The sequence below is a fragment of the Lagopus muta genome, chromosome 11 (assembly GCF_023343835.1).
Source record: "Lagopus muta isolate bLagMut1 chromosome 11, bLagMut1 primary, whole genome shotgun sequence".
Lineage (NCBI taxonomy): Eukaryota > Metazoa > Chordata > Aves > Galliformes > Phasianidae > Lagopus > Lagopus muta.
The window spans coordinates 7,122,760-7,142,519 of record NC_064443.1 but is presented as its reverse complement, the minus strand read 5'-3'; the positions used below and the strand labels follow the sequence as shown (position 1 = coordinate 7,142,519).

Here is a 19,760-nt window from a genome sequence, read left to right as displayed (position 1 = left end):
ACACCTCTAGAGGCATGCCTGATCCACATCATTTCCTCCACTTGCTCCAGGGCATTTTCAGAACTCCCAACACAGGTTTACTCTGCTCTTAACCTCTCTAGTGATGGAGATTCCATAATTCCCCAGGATCACCTATATCAAGAATTTAGCTACCTGTACCGTCAGAACTTTTCACCTACTGCTTATCTGATGCCTCCTTCTGCAAATTACACCCACCACTCACCATCTCGTCATAAAATGTAAAGAACAGTTTATTTTTTCCATCTTTGCAACAGCTTTTCATTTTTTTCTTTTCAAACTGTCTAGCTTGATTGGCCTTCCTAAGAATAAAACAAGAGCAAAGTCATTTTTCCTTTTCCCAACACCTGCACAGTAGCATCAGGACTGACTCTATTCAGGCTGCACTGGAAGACAATTCCTCCATGAATGAGCTGTTTCACAAGAGCTGTAATGACTTCAGGCCTATAGCACCTGATTAGAATCCAGTGAATGCTCAGTATACAGTTGCAGACAGTATGGGCTGACAGAACTGTTTCTAACTTAGAAACACATTTAGAGCAAATCCACAGAACAAATTCTATAGACATTTTTCCTGGACCACCAAAATGTGAATGCACCAAGTGAGAGTTCAGGTTTACTCACCTGAAGAGAAGCAGCACAGCTTGGGGGAAAGTTTGAAAATTGTTGTTTCTGTTTATTTGATTGTTGTCTCTCATGGCCACTTTTCCAAACACCTACAGAAAAACAAGATTTTACTTTCATCTTAATGGCCCATACTCTCAGAAACTGTGGTCCCTCTAGTCTAGACCAGCTTCAGTACATATGAAAAACACACATGTACTTTCTCTAATGTCCTTATATTTTTCCTGATAATGTAGACGTAGTAAATAATCTATCCATACAAGATAATTCTTAATTTTAATTTGGCATCATTAAATCGTTAAATCATTAAATCATTAAATCATTAAATTGTATTTTAGATGACTATGTATTTGCTTTTATTTGGCACCTATAGTCCTTTGATGGGATTGAAACCCCATTACAATAGGTACTGTGCAAACTTGTAGTAAGAAATGATTGCTGTCCTGAAAATCTCGAATCTAGGTGGACAGATGTAAAGATGGAAGTCAAAGAATGGAGTCTGAGCACCTTGTTCCAGCCAGAGGTGAAAATGTTCTCCAAAATTAAACTGTAATTCCTTGGTCAAAAAAAGCACTCTTTCTCTCCAAAATAATTAATTGAAATCCTCTTGCAGTACAGTGGAAGTCGTTATTTAATTAGGAGAGATTAATGTTGCTGTGCTCTGCATACATGCAGGTCCCTTGGTTTGGGAACCTTACCACTTTGGGATCGAAAGAAAATCTTTTTTATTGTAATGCCTTACTCCAAAAGCAAATCTACACTAAAAAGCCATGTATTTTTTTCATGCATTTATGCATAGCAATAAGCTACACAGTAAATGAAAGAGGAAGGTCACCTCTCAGCAAAACAAGATACTATAAGCACACACCCAGCTCTCCTATCTTTTTTGGACTGTCGAAATCACAGTCAACAAAAGATGTCTACATTAATTTAAAAGCTCTGTCAAATAAACAGCACCACTGTCAAGAGAACATTTCAGAAAGCACCCTGGTAAATAGGCCTCGGGGTAGCCAGCACTGTGCTTTTGTTGAGTGCTAAAAACACCTAAAATTACCTGCATTCCAATGACAGCATAGATGAAGAACAGCATAGCTATCAGAAGAGCGACATAAGGCAGAGCCTAGAAAAGGGACAGGTGAATTGTATTTTAATATCACACCATAATTTCCATTTCAATTCACAAAAATAATTTCTCTGTACACCACAGGCTCTTCCAAGGTTCTTCTTCCTAGGTACATGCTTGAAATGTTATCACCTCTTAATAATCTGTCATATGCAATGAATATGAGCTTTGTTGTATTTTAAATTCCTTCTGTCAGTAATCTAGGGGAAAAACCCAACTTTAGCAGTTTTAACTTTTATTTACATTACTGATTCTGCCAGCATCCCATTGAATTACATTAACTTCATGTTCATCACAGTTTTCAGGGGCAAGGTTTCAAATATCTATGTATGAAATCAGTTCTTTCTAAGAAAAGATTAAATTCCTCTTTTTTAGTCACCTAATAAAATGTGTGAAAGTGTAAGATCAGTGTGCATCAAATCAAATAATCCTTTAATTTCACAAAAAAATTCCTTTTTAAGGCATATCGAATGCTTTCTATGAAATACTATAGAAATCTCACTGTGGCAGCAAACCTTTATGACAGTGAATGATCCTTGGACTCACAGAAGGAAGCAGCAGGTGAAGTTTCTGGTAGCATTAATATGTAAACGTATTTCTTTGTGCAGTCATGGACAGAACGAATTTCAAAAGAAATGTTATTTGCACTCCTCGATGTATCGCATCATAAAAACTGGTATACAAAATGGTTATAAAGCAAATGTAAATAAATGTTGCTAACCTGAAATGACTTAATAAATGTCCACAATAAAGTTCTGATTCCTTCTCCTCTGCTAAGCAGCTTCACCAACCTCATCACTCGGAAAAGACGGAAAAAAGTGATGGAGATTCTCGCGCTGTCTTCGGAGTTCTGAAGAGTATCATGAAGAAGTCAAACCAAATACAAACACAGACATGCAACACTTTCAGAAAAACAACATCAAATGCAGAGGTGGAAGAGGTAAGATTGGAAAATGTATCTTGAGGGCCTTTTCACCTTGATAAGAATGATATGAAAGGAAAAGTTACATGAAGTTACATGCTAAAAACACAGGACCTGTAGAAATGCTTCACACATCACATGCATTTCCAAGTTTTCTGGTTTGTTAATAGGGATCATATTGGGTTTGATTGTAGTAGACTTCAATAATACATTGACAATGAATGTAAACCACTGCATACACCTTTGTAATAGGACAGTCATGAAAAATACAGAAAAAATTGGTGGAAAATAGAGACATGGTAAAAAGAATAAACTCAAGTAGAGGTAAAACCACTGGGGTCACTTTACTAATCTTACCCCAGACTCATCAGTTGTGACTGTTTCAGTTGGCTTTGGCTTTAAAAAATTAAGAACATTAAATATTAAAATCAAGTAAGAGATCAAAAAAGCAGCTTCACCATAAACAGAAGGACATTTTTCATTTCTAAATGTAAATGAACATCTTTCAACTCTATATTCTTCCATAACAGAACAATAATGCCTTCAGTAAAACCTTCAATTTAGCATTTTACATTGACTGGCTCATGCTAAATCTGCTACTTTAAGACATGTTTAAGAGAGTCAATATGAACTGAATACAAAATTAAAAACTGTCCCCACGTAAGCCAAACAAATTAGCCCTCAGTTTCCGCAGGTTGTGTAAAAATGGAGCAGTAAGCCTTAAATACAACTCAAAACCAAAGCTTTGGGGTCAAATCAGCTTTTCAAGTTCTCTGCTGTGCTTTTTTGAAAGTTAAATTATTCCATCGCTGGAATCTAACCATATTCAATGAATTGGGTTTTATATCAAATCAGGAGTTCCTTCAAAGCAAAGTTCACCAATTAATGAGTTACAGACAGGAGAGAGGCATGTCAACATCTTGATCAGAGCCAAAATTTCTCTTTTTATAATGTTTCTGACAGTCTTTGGAGAAACTGCCCCAGTACCCTACATGGCCAGACACTGAAGTACAGCAGCTAGAAAAGCTTCGTGGGCCAAGTGTCTACGCTTGTTTGTGCACTGACACTCATTGCAGCTTCTTTCAGACCAAATGGAAAAGTCTTCAAAACTTCACAGCACTAGAATGAATGGATTCCTGGAGGTTAGATCCAAGTGATGGGACTTTCTCTCTTGCCCCAAAAGTACATCTTTTTAAAGTGACATTTTTCAACAACTGAGGTTACATATAGTGGCAGTAACCACGATGCCTTCTCAGTGCTGCTTCCAACACACTGCACGTGCACCGACAACACTCTCAATGCCACTGAGTTAAATCTCAAGCCTTGCTATTAGCTAGAGTGAGATCCAGGGGGAGAAAGGAAACAGAAAGGAGATGATTCTTCTGAAAATACAGGCAGTATACACACAAGTGGACGCCTCTTTGCCCAGAGAAACTGCAGATGCCCCATCCCTGGAGGCATTCAAGGCCACTCTGGGTGGGGCCCTGAGCAGCCTGATCCAGCCCTGAGCAGCAGGGACGTTGGATCTGGATGGGTTCATGGTCCCTTCCAACCCAAGTCATTCTGTGATAGTTTAAAAAAAAAAGCCCTAAGAATTGGTAGTACTCTACTGAAGCCAAATCATTAGTGGTACTTATTAAAAGACTAATTGCTGTATCTATTTTTTTTTTTTTTTTTTTTTGGCCAAGCATACGATAAAGATTTCAAAAGGCACTAATGAGTGAAAAATACCCATTTGTTCAACTATAGGCAATACATATTAAAACATGAACATTCTGCCAGAATTTCAGTATTTTCTGAAACAGTTTTAAAACTGTTTTAGGGATCAACACTAAAACAATGCATGAATGTTAAAAAAGCCCAAATCTCATTGTTACACTGCAGTAAGGAGAGAATTTGTAAAATCAGTGATCACCTCTAAGCTTTGTAAGCCTTTCTATAAGCAGCGACAAAATGCTAACAATGAAAGAGTTGCTGCATTAGAAATTCCCTGCATATTTCAGCAATTTTAAATAAAATAATCAAAGTTGAAATTCATGAGTAATAATCACAAACATCACAAATGCCAAAATATCACAGAATGCTTAAACAATCTTACAAAGCTGTCTACCTATACCAATCACAAGCCTGTACTAGGGTACACATTGCTACTGACTTCTGGTGCAGAAATAATTTCTTCATCTGAAACTTTTAAAGAAAAAGGGTTTCATTATAACTTCTGCACCTGACATTTCATGCACCTGAGACCTGACATTTCATCTTAACCGCTGGTGGCTGACTCGTGCTGAGGTATACAGCCTTTATTGGCAATCAAATTAATTTGCATGCATTATTTTGTGTTATCAAAAATTAAATGAAGTGTTTCACAGAAAAAGAAAAAAGCAGATTAAATTATTGTACCTTCAGAAGCTTACACTAAAATAATGAAATAAAATGCTGGATTTTGCATTTGGGTGCATTTCCAACCAGCTTTTATATGAGAAGAATTGGGCTCCAAATAAATTAGGAGAAGTATTGCCATGTATAATGAGATATATAACAACATGATAAGAAGACATTAATCCTGCAGACTTTATGTAGTTTCTTTTAAAAAAAAAAACAACAAAAAAACACTGAAGATCATTGTTAAGATCTTTTGATTTTGTTTTGAACTAAATTCACAAAAGAAAGAATCTGTTAAAAAAAAAACAACCTTTTTCTGTGTATTACTCATTTAATATGTACTTAATAACCAGTTTTTAAAATGCAGACAAAGATCACATTACCAAAACTGTATGAAAACTGTGTTACCAAAGGTACTCAGGAACAACAAATTTAACAGTCCTTTATTTATCTTGTTGACAGAAGGGAATTGAATATATCTGTGTACATTTCTATTCCTATTCCTCTGCTTCTTTGGCCTATGCATTCCTGACAGCCTGAAGCAATGGCTGACCCGCTGCTGTTGGCCACTGGTCGGATGTCATACACAAGTGGCAAGAGCAGGCCAGGAAAAACCTTTTTCAACAAAAGGTAAATTGTGCAAAAATGCTGGAACAGGGATAGATGTAGGAAACCAAGAATAAAAACATACTCCTGGTCCCTGAGGAATTTCTTTTACTGGAGATGAGAACATTCAACTTCTGCCCATTACTGGCCAAGCATCCTGGGTATTGACATTTTAAAGTGAGTGCATCTGATTTCTTATCCCCTTTGGGATTTCCCTCTGATATTACAGCAGCTTGGCTCATAATAAAAAGTTCAACTGATTTAATAAAGTGATAGAGCAGAAAGAAAACAGTATTTGTATTTATTTATAAAGGAAATGTTCATCTGAGAGTTAACATTTGGGTGTGTGTATTTGGCATCAATTACACTAAGATCTTGGAAACTAAAATTAACACAATTTGCAGTGACAGACACATTGACAACAAGGACTGTCTGCTTCCTACAGATGAGGAAAAGACAAACCTAAACACACAATCCTATTCACAATTTCAGTAATATTACTTGACACGTACACACACAAGTAGGTGGCACATTATTTTTATGTAGAAGTATTAGAACTGAACAGAGAGAACAGAGACTAGCATAATTATTGTCTATGCTGTCAGCCATGTGCCAGCTGCACCGAGACTACTACAGCAAAGCACCTCATCTTTATGTGCTTTTACGTCGATTCTTAAATACTTCAAATAGGCCATTAATCAGTCACGTGTATGCATATATATATACACACACACATATATCTTAGTTGAAGCTCAATACAGCATTTTTTCTTCTCCAGACAATGCTCACCCTCAAAAAAGACTAACCAGTGATAAACCAAAAGATGAAAATGTTTGCAGCCTGCTAACCTCACATTTACTGCTGCTTATTAAAAATCTGGCACATTTCCTAAAAAGTAACTCATCTTTCTACTCTTCATATTGCAACTATATTTCCATATAACCATCCTAGCCTTGGAAAAGCCTCAGTGTAAAATCTGTGACTGATGTGAAACTGATTGCGTCATGCATTGGAAGCAAACCGTAGTTCTGTGGTTAAGAAAAAAAAATAAACAAGGTGCAAAACAGTGAATATTAGTACACAATTTTGATCAAATGCCTCTTGTTCCTTATTGTGCAAAAGTGTACTAGAGTATGCTAAACAAATTTACACATATTGATGATGCAATCATGATTGCAACTACTGCAGGAAACATCCAAATGACAAATATGTGTGTTGACATCAACATACACAGGAAAGCATTCAGGTTGCCAAAATATCTTTAGAAACATGTAAAATATGTGTGCACATGTGCATAAACAGGATCCATTCAGACAGTCATTACTAGGAATCAAATTTGCTATTAAGTAATTTTCTTCACAGCCTTAGTGCTTGGTAAATTCCCTGTTGAATCAAATGCTCATACACATCAGTAAAAATTTGGAATCAACGTGACTCGAAGTAGATTAAAAAGTATGTGTCATCCTTTGTTAAAGATATTAAATTCATAACTAACATCCATTGCTGACATAGGATATTATTCTCATGGCTGTCTAATAAATACCCCATGGCACAGTATTTAAATTATCAGTATTAATACATCTTTATGGAAGCAACTTCGAAATTTACTTCTACTTCCAAATTAAATACTGTGTAGGTTGCACATCACTTGATGCTAATTAAAGCAAATCCCTTAGGTTTAAAGAGATTTATTTACAAGAACCTAAAAAATATTTCCACTGTATTAAACAAATATAAATTACTTATTATTAATTAACAGCAAAGCACAAGATCTAAAGTATGATACTGATGGATAAAGTGGGATTCAAACTGAGCTGCAGTGCTTTTGTTCAAACTTGGATTCCAAAACGTCTTAGGGAAGTGGATATAAATTATGAAGGAGTAAGCACCAGCCATCTCATCTCTACTAGCAGCCTAACAAAGTGACCCACCATCTGCAAGCCAGTGCTATGCACTGCACAGTGCTAAAATGATGATAACAGGTTGGTTCCTTCCTGCCAAATGACAAAATATCCAATTCAAGTTTTGTGACAGACTTTTTGATCATATTGCTATTAACCACTGTTAGCTGTTAACTGTAGAGTAAGCACTGAATGAGTCTCACATGTTTACAAGGCTGAGCTCAAAACGAATATATTTTCCTGAGGGGATCAGGAAGAAGATAGCAGTGCTCTCACGTTGAGCAAAGAACCTGAATTTTATTCATGCATAATATTATTCCCCAATTGGTTGCACAGATGAATGGTAAAGTGAACTCCCTGCTCCTTTCATGACATTTTGGCAGCACATGAATGGTAAAGGAAAAGAAAATTTTAAAAATGTGAATTAAAACCTCTGTATTTACTACTTTATTTCAATGTGATCATGCCTGTAAGTCATCCAGTACTGGTCATCCAAATGGTTTCTGAACTACCAAATATGAGCTGCAGATAATTTTATCACAATCTGGTCTGGTTGAAACACGACAGAATTCCAGTAAAGAACTTCATAATTAATTCCAAATTTACTTCCATTTCTCTCTCATGTTCTTGAGTATCTTCAACTCCAAGAGAGGACTGGCCGCTTACTGTGTGTCACAACCACCACTTTTTCTTTTTTGTTTCTAATTTGAAGGGAACCATTTTTATGACCACACAAGATCACGTGTGTCACATGAAACTTTTAAAAACAATAGGTTACAAAAAAGCCAAAGTAATTACATAGGTTTTAGTAGTGTTTTTAAATTTTGTATTGCTATGCCATATATACACGTTTACTTAAATATACTTGCCTCTAAAAATTTCTAAAAATAAAATGAACATGAAAACCAATTAGGGTCAAAAAAGAACTGTTTAAACAAAGAGATATTAAATGACAGAGTCAAAAGAAAAATCATAGAAAATAAATGTAGCCAAAATATATGTTGCTCTGAGGTGGTTCCTTTTTGGAACTGGTCACTGATCCAGACCTTGAGGATGCTGAGTAATCCTGTAAATTGCTGAACATGTTAAATACACTGATTTTCATGGGCACTGAGAATATTCAAAGCTCAGTAATTTCCTGGTTAGTGTTTGAATGGGACTGGATCAGAAGAATCAGCCTCAAGGCATCATATACTTAAAAAAAAATAAAAAATAGGAACAACAAAACAAGGCGGAGACATTTAATTTCCAAAATTGAATACCAAAATCAAGGTAATACACAGAAGTTCTACCCACTGACTTGAAAACCTCAGGTTAGATATAAACATATTAAAAATTGCTGGCCTTTGGAATTAGTCTAAATGTACACAGCCAAAATATTGGAACAAGGTCAATTTGATTCCACCACATGACAAAATTATATATTCATCCCTAAAAGAATATTTAATCCATCTTGAGTCTTTCTATACTTCAGGTACTTTCAACTCCTCATTTACACTGATCAACTAAGAGGGTTGCACTCATCCAATTGCAACTGCAGTGCAGTCTGTTTTTACATCAGTGCTAGCAGTCAGCACGAGCAGACCACTCACTCAAACAAGGCTGAGCTCCCTCAAAGTATTGTCTATACTTGGAATAGTCATAGGTGCCATTCCATCAGTACTTGCATTATCATTGAAAACAAAGTCCTGTGCACATCCTAGCAGAGCTGTGGATTTCCCAGGGTCACTGTTAGTGGGTGGAATGGTTCATTTCCGAAGAAAATATTAAGAAAATCATTCTAAAATACTGAATTTGGATTATACAGATTTACCCAAAACTAATGAAGTAGGAAAAAATGAATAGAATAAAAACAATAAAGTCATAAAAACTTTCAAAATGTCCACTGCACTCATGTTGAAAATGGGAAATCAAGCCCAGAAATATATCGAAATTGAAATACATTCATCAGTTGCACAAACAAAGCACGAAAAAGTGAAAGACCAGAAACAGACAAACACTTAGTACACAAATAGCCTGCTGAGCAGTACTGGGAGACATGAAAGATGAGCCTTTTCTTTACTAAGCACAGCATGAAAAACTAAGATACGCAGTGCCAGTTCTTGCTGTGGCGTGTGCTGTAGCTGAAGATCAATACGTGATCTCCACTGAGAGCTCAGCAGTGATTAGTTATAAGCAATGCTGCCAAATTAACACTGTCCATGCAGTGTCAAACACAGGGCTAAACACAGGGGCATCACCTCTGATTGCAAAAGTACACACAAACTATTTTTCAGTGGCTGCACAGTTAAGTACATTTTGCAGCTGTTAGGGAAAGCTACTCTAAATTAATAGCATTTTTATGTCCCACATATTATACTTATGTCAGTGGTACTATGAATTGAGATAGCAGGCCATATGCAATTACTTCAGCTCAAAGTCTAAATTCAAACGTTTCTGGAAAAAATAAATCCAAGTCAGCTTTTAAAAATCTGAGCCATGAGCTGCAATTCTACTTAGAAATGTCTCTGGGACAACACCATTCTGTGCTATTGGACTCTCACTGACAGCACAGGTTCCTTCAGTCCACAGATACAAGAAAAAAATACACATGGCACATATTTCCTCTTTGAATACTTATCAGCTAAATTAAAACTTGTGTTTCATAGTTGTATAATGCTGTTGATTAATGTTAGAGTATTTTAAAAAATTTGTTCAGAATACTCAATACATAGGGCTTAATACCTACTGGACAATGGCCCCCACTGAGGCTGTGAGTATATCAAAATTTTTCTGCCCTTCTTCTCTACAATATTAGATAGAGATATTGCTAATTATGTTATATTGGAAATTATATTATGTGCAAGTTATTAGAGATATTCACTTAAGAGCATTAATAGAAACTTCAAAGTTTTTTGAAAGATTTTACATACTTCTTACTTAATTTAATGTTCCCATTGAAAAATAAAAAAATCTCTAGCATGTAGGTTACTAAACCTACGTTAAGAGGAAAGGAAACTTATGAGCCAGCTCATAAACTGAGGCTGATGTAGAGAAATATGCAATCTTCGATTAATATCAAGAAACTATTTAAATTGATGGCTTTCTCTGATCAATCTGTTCTTTGACACACGGGAATAAGTGAATGCTGCACCCTCATGGGCATTTGAGGATAATTTCATTCTGAGAATGAGGAGCAGAGAGGATCTGCAGCACATGGACTACATTAACTGCACCTGATGAGTGTGTGCTCAGTAAGTATTTTCAGCTGCTGAGTTGGATCCAAGTCTCACCATCTATGGTCTCCCTATGTGAGTTCATAACAAGTGCTAGAAAGAAGAGGCACTTTCCTCTGAAAACTCAACTACAGAAACATGTAAATATGGAGACCATTGCTCCAGAACAGCTTAGTGGTTTTTGTTTTTTTTTATGTTTCAAATATCTTTTTTTTTTCCACAGCTTTCCTTGTTAAAATCAGCAACTCATACAGAAAGTAGGCAAAAATCAACATTTCCCTATATTTCTGTTAAAATACCTATACTTACAATGGCCTTTAATCAAAACTCTGTTAAAAAGAGAGAGTTTTCAAAGTATCTTAGAAGTAATTTGGATTTCAAAGCATTTGCTGTAGTATTGGAAAAAAAAAAAAAAAAAAATCAAAAAACCCTTTATTTTCCATGTCTTGGAAGTCTTTACCTACTCTTTTTACTTTTTTTCCACTACCTCTTAAGATACAAATGATAAAATCACTTTACAAGGCCAAACCTCACATGGAATAAATGGTTACTTGTTAAACTGAGACATTAAAGCAACGTATAGATGCTTGAATTATCTCAGTCAAACTACACAAGAAAACTACTGGCTTCAAATGAAATAGCAGTAAAGGCTTAATTGCTTTTCTATAAATAAAATGCTTTAAAATATTTTCTGAACATATATGGGAAAACATCACTCTACGCCTCATTATACTGCGTGCATGTTCAGTTGTACAGCCTTATAGTTCTACAATAACAGCTTGTATAAACATGCTTGTCAATATTTTGGTCTTCAATTCCAGGATAAAACATATTTTTGTGAAAAAGGATTTGGGGGTATAAAAGTCACATTTCCTGTATTTCTTGAGGACAGCAATTACTTTTTAGTGCATGAACAGTTGCTACTTACATTAACTTCTGTTATAGCAATATCAACGACGCTACCAACAACAATTAAGGCATCAAAAGTGTTCCATGCATCAGTGAAATAGTGCTGTTAGGACAAGCATTCAGCAGAAAGAGAGCAAGAGAAAAACACAAACAGAAAAAGAGAAGAAAAGGACAGTGTTATAACACAGAAACACTCTAGGCTTCTCTGATGTACCACTATACAATCTTTCCCTTTTCTTAGCTAAAAAAAATTGGTAGAAAAAAAAGGCTATTTATTTCCCATATCAACATAATTGACCTATAACTGGTCTGTATTCAAACTTTAGAAACATCAGATCAAAATCTGTGACTTGTCCAGATGATGGAAATAGTGGGGAGACAGAGAAAGAGAAGTAGGGACCGGGGAAAGTAAGCTGGGGTATACTCACATCAGCTTCACTGAGAACGACGTCTACTATGCTGCCAATAACGATGAGGGAGTCAAACGTATTCCAGGCATCACTAAAATAGCCCTGAACAGAGCAGGCAGGGTGCAAACGTTTGTGATTACACATGAAATGTCAAATATTTGCATACTTCTGTTTAGTTTTGCATAAACAGAAATCAGTTAAACAAAACCCGTGGTCTAATGAGAAAACAAAACAAAACAAACAATATTGCCTACTGAAGGAAAAGCAACACATGTGCAAGTGTGTGGGTGTGTATATATATATATATATGTACAAACACATTTTTAATATATATACATGTACAGACACACACACACGCGCTACACATGCATAACACACCATTGTATAAGCACAACTTTGGCAAGCAAGCCATCAACCAAATCTCATTCGGGATTCAACAGCAAGGCTGAAGAAGCCAAATATATATAAACTAAAATACATGACAGTACATCTTTAATAAGATTTCTACAGGACCAGGCCCATTGAGAACTCCCTAGCAATAATGACTTTGTGATAGCCCTATCTAAGCAACCAGTAGAAAATATTTTAAGTGTCATCCCTGGTTATTAATGCATAATCATCCTTCAAGTAAAACTGTGCATACATACTGCATAACTAAATTTTCTATTCATAAATAAGTTTTTATAGAGGAACCCTAACAAGTTGGACAGGTTGTTACTAATTCACTGTCATTAATCACTTAGTCACTCTTCTGACATTTTATGCCTTGAAATATATTCTTCTATGTATATGTTAGTAGCTCACTGCTGCAAAACACTATCAACCAATATGAACTCCAATTTACTGGAATCAAAACTCCATGTTTGAGGAAAAAGATATTTAAGAAGAAACCTTGAGCTGGGTTTCAGGATTAATCTGTCACTGGGAACGAGATGCATTACAGTGTTGAAAGTAATTCTATGGATACAAGACATGTAGGTTTCAGATGAGTTTTCCATAATTATAACAGAAATTCCAAATTGCAAATGTTACCAAAATCATCTTTTCTTCTCATTCTGATAGTGATTTATAAGTCCACAATGGCTAAGGCTTGATATTGCAAAGGCTGCAATGTACACATGGTACATGTGCATTCTGCTTTCCAGACAATTCATTTAAAAATAGTAACTTAATTGCCATTGCAGTGCTACATAATTGATTTAGGAAGAGGTTGAAAATAAGTATGGTGACCTTACCTGATGTCTAGTTTCATTTTTTACTGCATTACTTACTATAAAATAATGTTTTAGTTGAGTAGTTACTTGTTACATGGCTTTAGCACAGAAAAACAAAGTCAGGTGGATTTTTAATCTTTTCAACATTTTAAACTGTCAGAATTTCTAGCAAGTATTAAGATTAAAAGTTACACCTGACTGCATAATGATTCAAAAAATCTAATGTGAAGATCTGCTCTTGGAGACTATAAAAGAGCTGCTGCAGAAAAAGACAGCTCTACAGAGTATTTGATGAGAGCAAGCACTAATCTTATGTTCCCAATGCTACTCTCTACTACTGTACTTGTTAATACTACTCTATTTGAAATTTTAGCTCTTTATAAAGAGAATTGCTATAATTATTCCCTTATTTAAGGAAAGTAAGAGGAATATCACTGCAACCCTTTGCACCACATGCCTTCCCTCTCTGACTTCAATAATAAATTCCAGTCTTGAGGCAAAAAAACCCATCTTCATGGATTATGCCTTCTGAATAAACACATCCACTTTGGAGAGTTCCTCTACAACTCCCTACCACTCCTCCTTCTCCATTTCACTCCACCAAAATCATTCCTAATATCCTCTTAAAGTTCACATTCAAACCACCTCAACAATACCGATTTATAATCCTGAAGAGATTAGGAGAGACCAGCTAATGAAGGAAAAAATGGAAGCTGTTCTCTCATGGTATTTTTCCTGCTCATTTGTATTCCTTACTTATTTAAAAGACATATCATACTTGTTATTCATGTAACTATTTATGTAATAAACTACTGGTAAACAGCCAAACAATCATCAGTGCAATCCCGAGGTGTGCTATCCATCTTCCTCTACAACACCAGCAACCAAAAAAGGTCCTTCAACTATTGAAAAAGTGACTTTACTGGACACGCTACAATATAAAGCACTTAAATAACAAATTCACATTTTTTATTCAATACAGCTAAAATACTTTAAACATTTATTTTATGAAACCTTTTCCATCAGTATAGACAAATATTGTTCAAAGTAATATGTAAAGCAAAAGCATACAAACAAAAAACTAAGAGAAAATAAAGATGGTTTTGGAAAAGGGAGGAATGGACAAGTCACAGCAAATAAACATCATGCAAATAAGTTGTTTTCACCACTGCAATAACCCAAAATCAGTTCACTTACTAGCCATCTTTCCTTTTTTCTTACAAAAATCTGATGTAAAATGAAAATCATTACAAATTTAAGTAACGGTTGGCTATCATGAAGCTATACATACAGTGTGTGTTGATGCATTGTTTTAGATTTCATTGACATATTTTGTTTCGCAATGTACTGACCAGATTCTAGCATACGTGGAGAACAACATGGAGAAAAATATGCCTGCTCGTTTACCTTACACTTTGAAAAAGTATTCATTGAGAAATGCTAAAGGATAAGTGACAAATTCTAGGGAATAGGTAGGCATAGAGAATTAATACAAAAAACAGGTTTCTGTTGAGCAACTACATAAATATTTTAGTCATTACAGCACTCTTTTAAGAAGTTCAGGGACTCTTTCTGTAAAGTTCTCTGTGTTCCAATTTCCCAGTCAGCAAGTGTGCCAGACACTCAGCATCACCTTTACCATCTATTATTTATCCAAATTTCATATATTTCAGAGCCAGAAGGCAGTCTGCAGTACCTCGGTTTTACACAACACAATTACCACAGTAGGAGCATCAATTATTTATAATTGCACTAAGTTTGCATGAACAGCAAAAGCAAAGCTTACACTTTTTACAGGATTTTTGTCAGTGTTATTAAGGGGACACTGTCAAGCAGATTAGATAATAACTAACATGTTCTCATCTTTCTTATATTTACACACTGAGTAATGGAGCAACTTTGAAATTATTTCTACAGTGCATCAAAGTAGTAAATAATGTTGTCCACTCTGTCAGAGTAGACAAAGGAACCCAATGGTGATGTAAACACAGAGGAAGTGAACCAGTTTTTTCCCAAAAATCCTAAAGGAAAATTATAGGCTTGGTTTCAGATCGTTCTGACCATTAAAACATTTTAACATTAGTTAAAACAATTCATTGTTGTTTAAAGTATGTATCTAGATTAAAGTTTAGATTCTTTTTAAGACTGTTAACTCATTTTAAGTTATTAATGAACTGTGAGGTAGATGTTGCCAGTCAGTGTTTATGTATAAATTATTTGATTTTAAAAGTCACAATCTTAAAAGAAAAATATCAGGAACAACCTTAAAAATATGTCATCTCCTTCCTTCTGTGCTAATTAGTCTCTGAAAAGTGATTAATATCATGGATTTTTAACCTCATCCTGCTAATTAACAAATTTAAGGTCTTCTATGAGAGAATGAAATTCAGGAAATAAATGTCTTCCCTTCAAACTCTCAGTTTTCAGATCCAGGGAGCTGTTACAATAAAAGCATCCAATCAGACAGAAATCACATTGCAACAGTTAGAATCCAAACTGTACCGAATTTTAGAGACCACTGTTAAGACACCGCATTCAATAATGAGTGGGAAGTTCATAATACAGATGAAGAACTGTGATTTATACACCCATGATCAGATCAATTGATTTGGCATTAGCTGCTATTTCTGACTAAAGGCACAGGTTCACGAGGAACCACACAAGGATTCACAATCTTCGTTCTAAGAGCAGATGACAAAACGCAGCAAAGTCTTCTGAAATGCCAGTGTGAAACAGTGATATACAACAGGAAATACAAACCAGGAAATGCAATCAGCATACTCTGTGAACCACGTAACTATCCCTCTAGGGCTTCAGATCGTGTTAGTTTTACTGTGATATCCTCGGTGTTTAAATAACACAGATGACAAAAAAATACATATAAATTCACTAGAAATGTGTAACAGTCTAGACAGTGCAGAGAATGACTGTGAGAGAGTGAGTAAACTCACCCAGAACTCCACACTCCATATCTCAACCAGACCTCAAGTGATGTATGATTTGTTTACTTCTATGCAGGCAAAGATAAGCTAACCATAAATCAAGTAACTTGGGTGACACCATACAGCTCATGGCCAAATGATGCTGAATAAACACTCCTGAAGTGCTGGAAAGGAGTTATGCATCTATTGCACACTAGAATCTCGGCTGCCATGGCTATGTTGCTGTAAGTGTCAGAGCTAAATAAGCACAGATAAGATTGTCCTCACAGACTGGAGTCATTCAGTACACTATTTAAATCAAAGGAAGTGCACAGTCTGCATTCAATTTACAGATTCAAATATTCTGATTAAAAGAAGGGCAGTGCAAGATGAAAAAAAATATATATATAGCCTCAGATGCTGAGATCAGGAACCTCAAGTGTTTGTTTTCAAATTTCACATCTAGTGAGTGATCATACTACTTCACTTATATGCGGAGGCAGAAGCCTCCCAAAAATACTGATTTCACTGTACTGAAAACAAAATTTAGTTTAGTTTGTCTTTTGCACTGCCATAAATAGGGTATGAGAACAGAACAAATAAGACTGCATGAACTACCACAATTCTATTTTCACCTTCTCTTAAAAATTAATAACAGTTATCAGTATGTCTTGTGAATCTACTTTCAACAATATGTCTACATTATTCATTTTGACAGTGTCCCTTTAAAGCAAGGAATCTCAGATGCCTCCTATAGGACCCTCTACCAAATGGTGTGTATACATAACTGAAAACATTAAAACCTTAAAAGGCTACTGAATACTCAAATTATTTTTGTTATGCTTGTAGTCCATGGCTATATTTTAAAAACTAAAGGAACAATTTTGCATTTTGAAAAAGAAATATAACATAGAAATCTTTAATGGAGGTCAACTTTGTTGAAGGTTATGAATGTGGTACCAGGAATTAGGAGAAGTGGTAATGCTTGTTACTTGAAATGATTTGTCTAATTTAGAAAATAATAGTTTTGTTACCTCAGAATGTTTCAGATGTCATCAATCACCTTGTAATGTTTGCTCTGATATCTGTATTTCATTTCCTAGATTTATGTATGTACGTATTATTAGATTAACATTTCTATTATGATTTAACTGATTGATAACTTCTTTTTGTTACTTGAATATTACAAAGCTAGTGTGAAACTTACATTACACTTAATTCTTGTGGTGATGCCCTAATTAAACCATGTATAAAACTTACCTTGGGTTTGAATGCAATCAGCTTCAAAACCATTTCAACAGTGAACACTCCCGTGAAAACCATATTCATAATGTCCATTGCATCATTAAAGAGCTTAGACTGTCCATAGTGCTGTGGAGGAAAAATATGGCATATTTAAACGTAAAAGTTTTAAAATACTAATTGAAAGTAAGGCAACATAATAAAAGGTGGCAACACTGCAGCAGAAGAAAATATTTTCCTGCAGTGTTTGTGACGCACAACTATATCATATGAGAATAGCTGAATATCTCTCCAAAAATGGATTTCATCTATTCCATGCAGGCAATGAGTGGAACAAATCTGGCATTCCTCTACATCTGGTGACCTTCAGAGAAAGATTTGAGGAGAATACAGCTCCCACAAAAAAGGGAATATTAGACAAAAGCAATTTTTTTTGAAACTTAGAAGGTTGTTTTTAAATAACATAATCTCATGTCACACCTGCTTAGAAAGCCTGCAGTATGTTAGTCACAGCAAAATATATTGTATCATATTTTTAAAAGCATACAGCACCCAGGCAACTCTGCAACAAAAAGTAAGTAGGATGGGTATATAAATTGGATTTGAAAGATTATTTTTCTTATCGAACTCTAAAGTACCAAGGGAAAGAAAGAAACAAATTAGAACAACTTGGAAAAGTAGATAAGTGTACCAACTAATGAAAAGCAGTGGATATAATAGTGCAGGAAGAGAAGAAAAAGCAAACATATACTGACAAAAAAAAAGCCTGTGCAAAAATACAAAGAAATACACCATATATGTAAAGATACACAGCAAATACACGAAAACATGTTTGCAATATTATACAATTTTAGACTTGCTCCATATAAGTTTAAAACTTCTAAAAATATACAGACATAGGTGGTGGAAATATAGTGTAGTACATATATGAAACAAAGACAGAATAAGTACAGGAATTATAAAGTTGAGAAGCATTGCTTAAAGACATTGTATACAGGAATATATTAGATAAAAGAATCTAAGAGGATTAGAGAATTGTTTGCTAACAAAAATAGGCTATTCTTTTCAGATTTTCCTGCACGTGGACTGTCTTGGGAATACACCTTTATGAATTTCATGAAGTTACAAGTACCAAGTATAGATCAATGAGTTCCATTGGGTTAGGAAGACCACCACAAATATCAAGCTCTTTCAAACCACTTAGCTTCAGAGAACTGATGCACAGATCAGCACACATCACAGAAGAGTACTATGATTCTTTTTTAATCAACAAACAATTGCTATAAACAAAAGGCAGCGCATCTTCTACACCCTTCTTTCCAATTCATATCAGTGGCTTCAAAAGAGCTTCTGCTTTTCCTACCTGCATAGCCAGGCAAAGTGTGTTCAGCATGATGAGGACAAACATGATGTATTCAAATCCAGTAGAATTCACCACATACCAGAACTTGTACTGGTAAGGATTTTTTGGAATGTATCTACGAAGAGGACGTGCCTTCAAGGCATATTCCACACACTGACGCTGCAAAAGCAAATACATCAAAAATTGTCAGATTATAGCCAAGTCAAACAAATGGGAACATAATTAGTGATGAGTGCAAACTGTTAAAAGCAGAAAGAAGCAGTGTATCTATTTTACATACATTTTTAAGTACTTATAAATTAATCAAGTAGCTTACCAACGCTCACTTGGTTATTTACAACTGCACCTAGGTACATACACTACTCAGCTACATGCAAAGAATCAAAGATGAAAATTCTAAAGCATTTCACTTTCACACAGCATACTAGTATACCACAGACCACATCTGTGTATACATATATGTATTGTTTATAGTATTAAGTGTACTGATACACATATCATCATATTGTTACCCAACCACCACAATATTAACATACTATGCAGAATTCATTTTTAAAGATTCTCATCTAACAATAATGCTGACTTTTAATTAGCCTTTAAGTTGTACTTAGTCTTTACTAAGTTTTCAATCATTATTGTAACTGCATAGCATAAAATCCTACTGTCTGCAAAATAAACACCAGTGGGTGTTATTCCTATTAGTTGAGAAAAACTGATAGGCGGAAACATCATGGATTCACCTCCAGGTCTTAGCACCTAAATCTCCATATAAATTGGGCCTTCTCCTTGTCTTTTGAAGAATGCCTATAAAAGCTGGCTGTTGGGGCACAAAATGCATTACGAATGCTCCCCAGAGTTTCATGCTTAACTACGCTGGATGAAGAGTGCTGCAGTGGAACAAGGGTAGCCA

At 35.2% G+C, this 19,760-nt stretch overlaps 1 protein-coding gene across 16 annotated transcripts in view; it reads right to left on the bottom strand.

The window, feature by feature from the left end:
• CACNA1D (calcium voltage-gated channel subunit alpha1 D) overlaps positions 1 to 19,760 on the bottom strand; it is a 166,579-nt gene that overhangs the window by 25,816 nt on the left and 121,003 nt on the right. For 7 of the 16 annotated variants that reach the window (XM_048957947.1, XM_048957946.1, XM_048957949.1 and 4 more), the window contains 8 exons: positions 18,851 to 19,009; positions 17,506 to 17,616; positions 12,129 to 12,212; positions 11,720 to 11,803; positions 3,045 to 3,083; positions 2,487 to 2,615; positions 1,697 to 1,762; positions 643 to 734 (listed from right to left, as the gene is read on the bottom strand). In XM_048957947.1, the coding sequence (XP_048813904.1) occupies positions 643 to 734; positions 1,697 to 1,762; positions 2,487 to 2,615; positions 3,045 to 3,083; positions 11,720 to 11,803; positions 12,129 to 12,212; positions 17,506 to 17,616; positions 18,851 to 19,009 (764 nt within the window). The remainder of the gene's footprint in view (positions 1 to 642; positions 735 to 1,696; positions 1,763 to 2,486; positions 2,616 to 3,044; positions 3,084 to 11,719; positions 11,804 to 12,128; positions 12,213 to 17,505; positions 17,617 to 18,850; positions 19,010 to 19,760) is intronic. The other 9 variants (XM_048957962.1, XM_048957954.1, XM_048957957.1 and 6 more) reach the window with 5 other exon arrangements.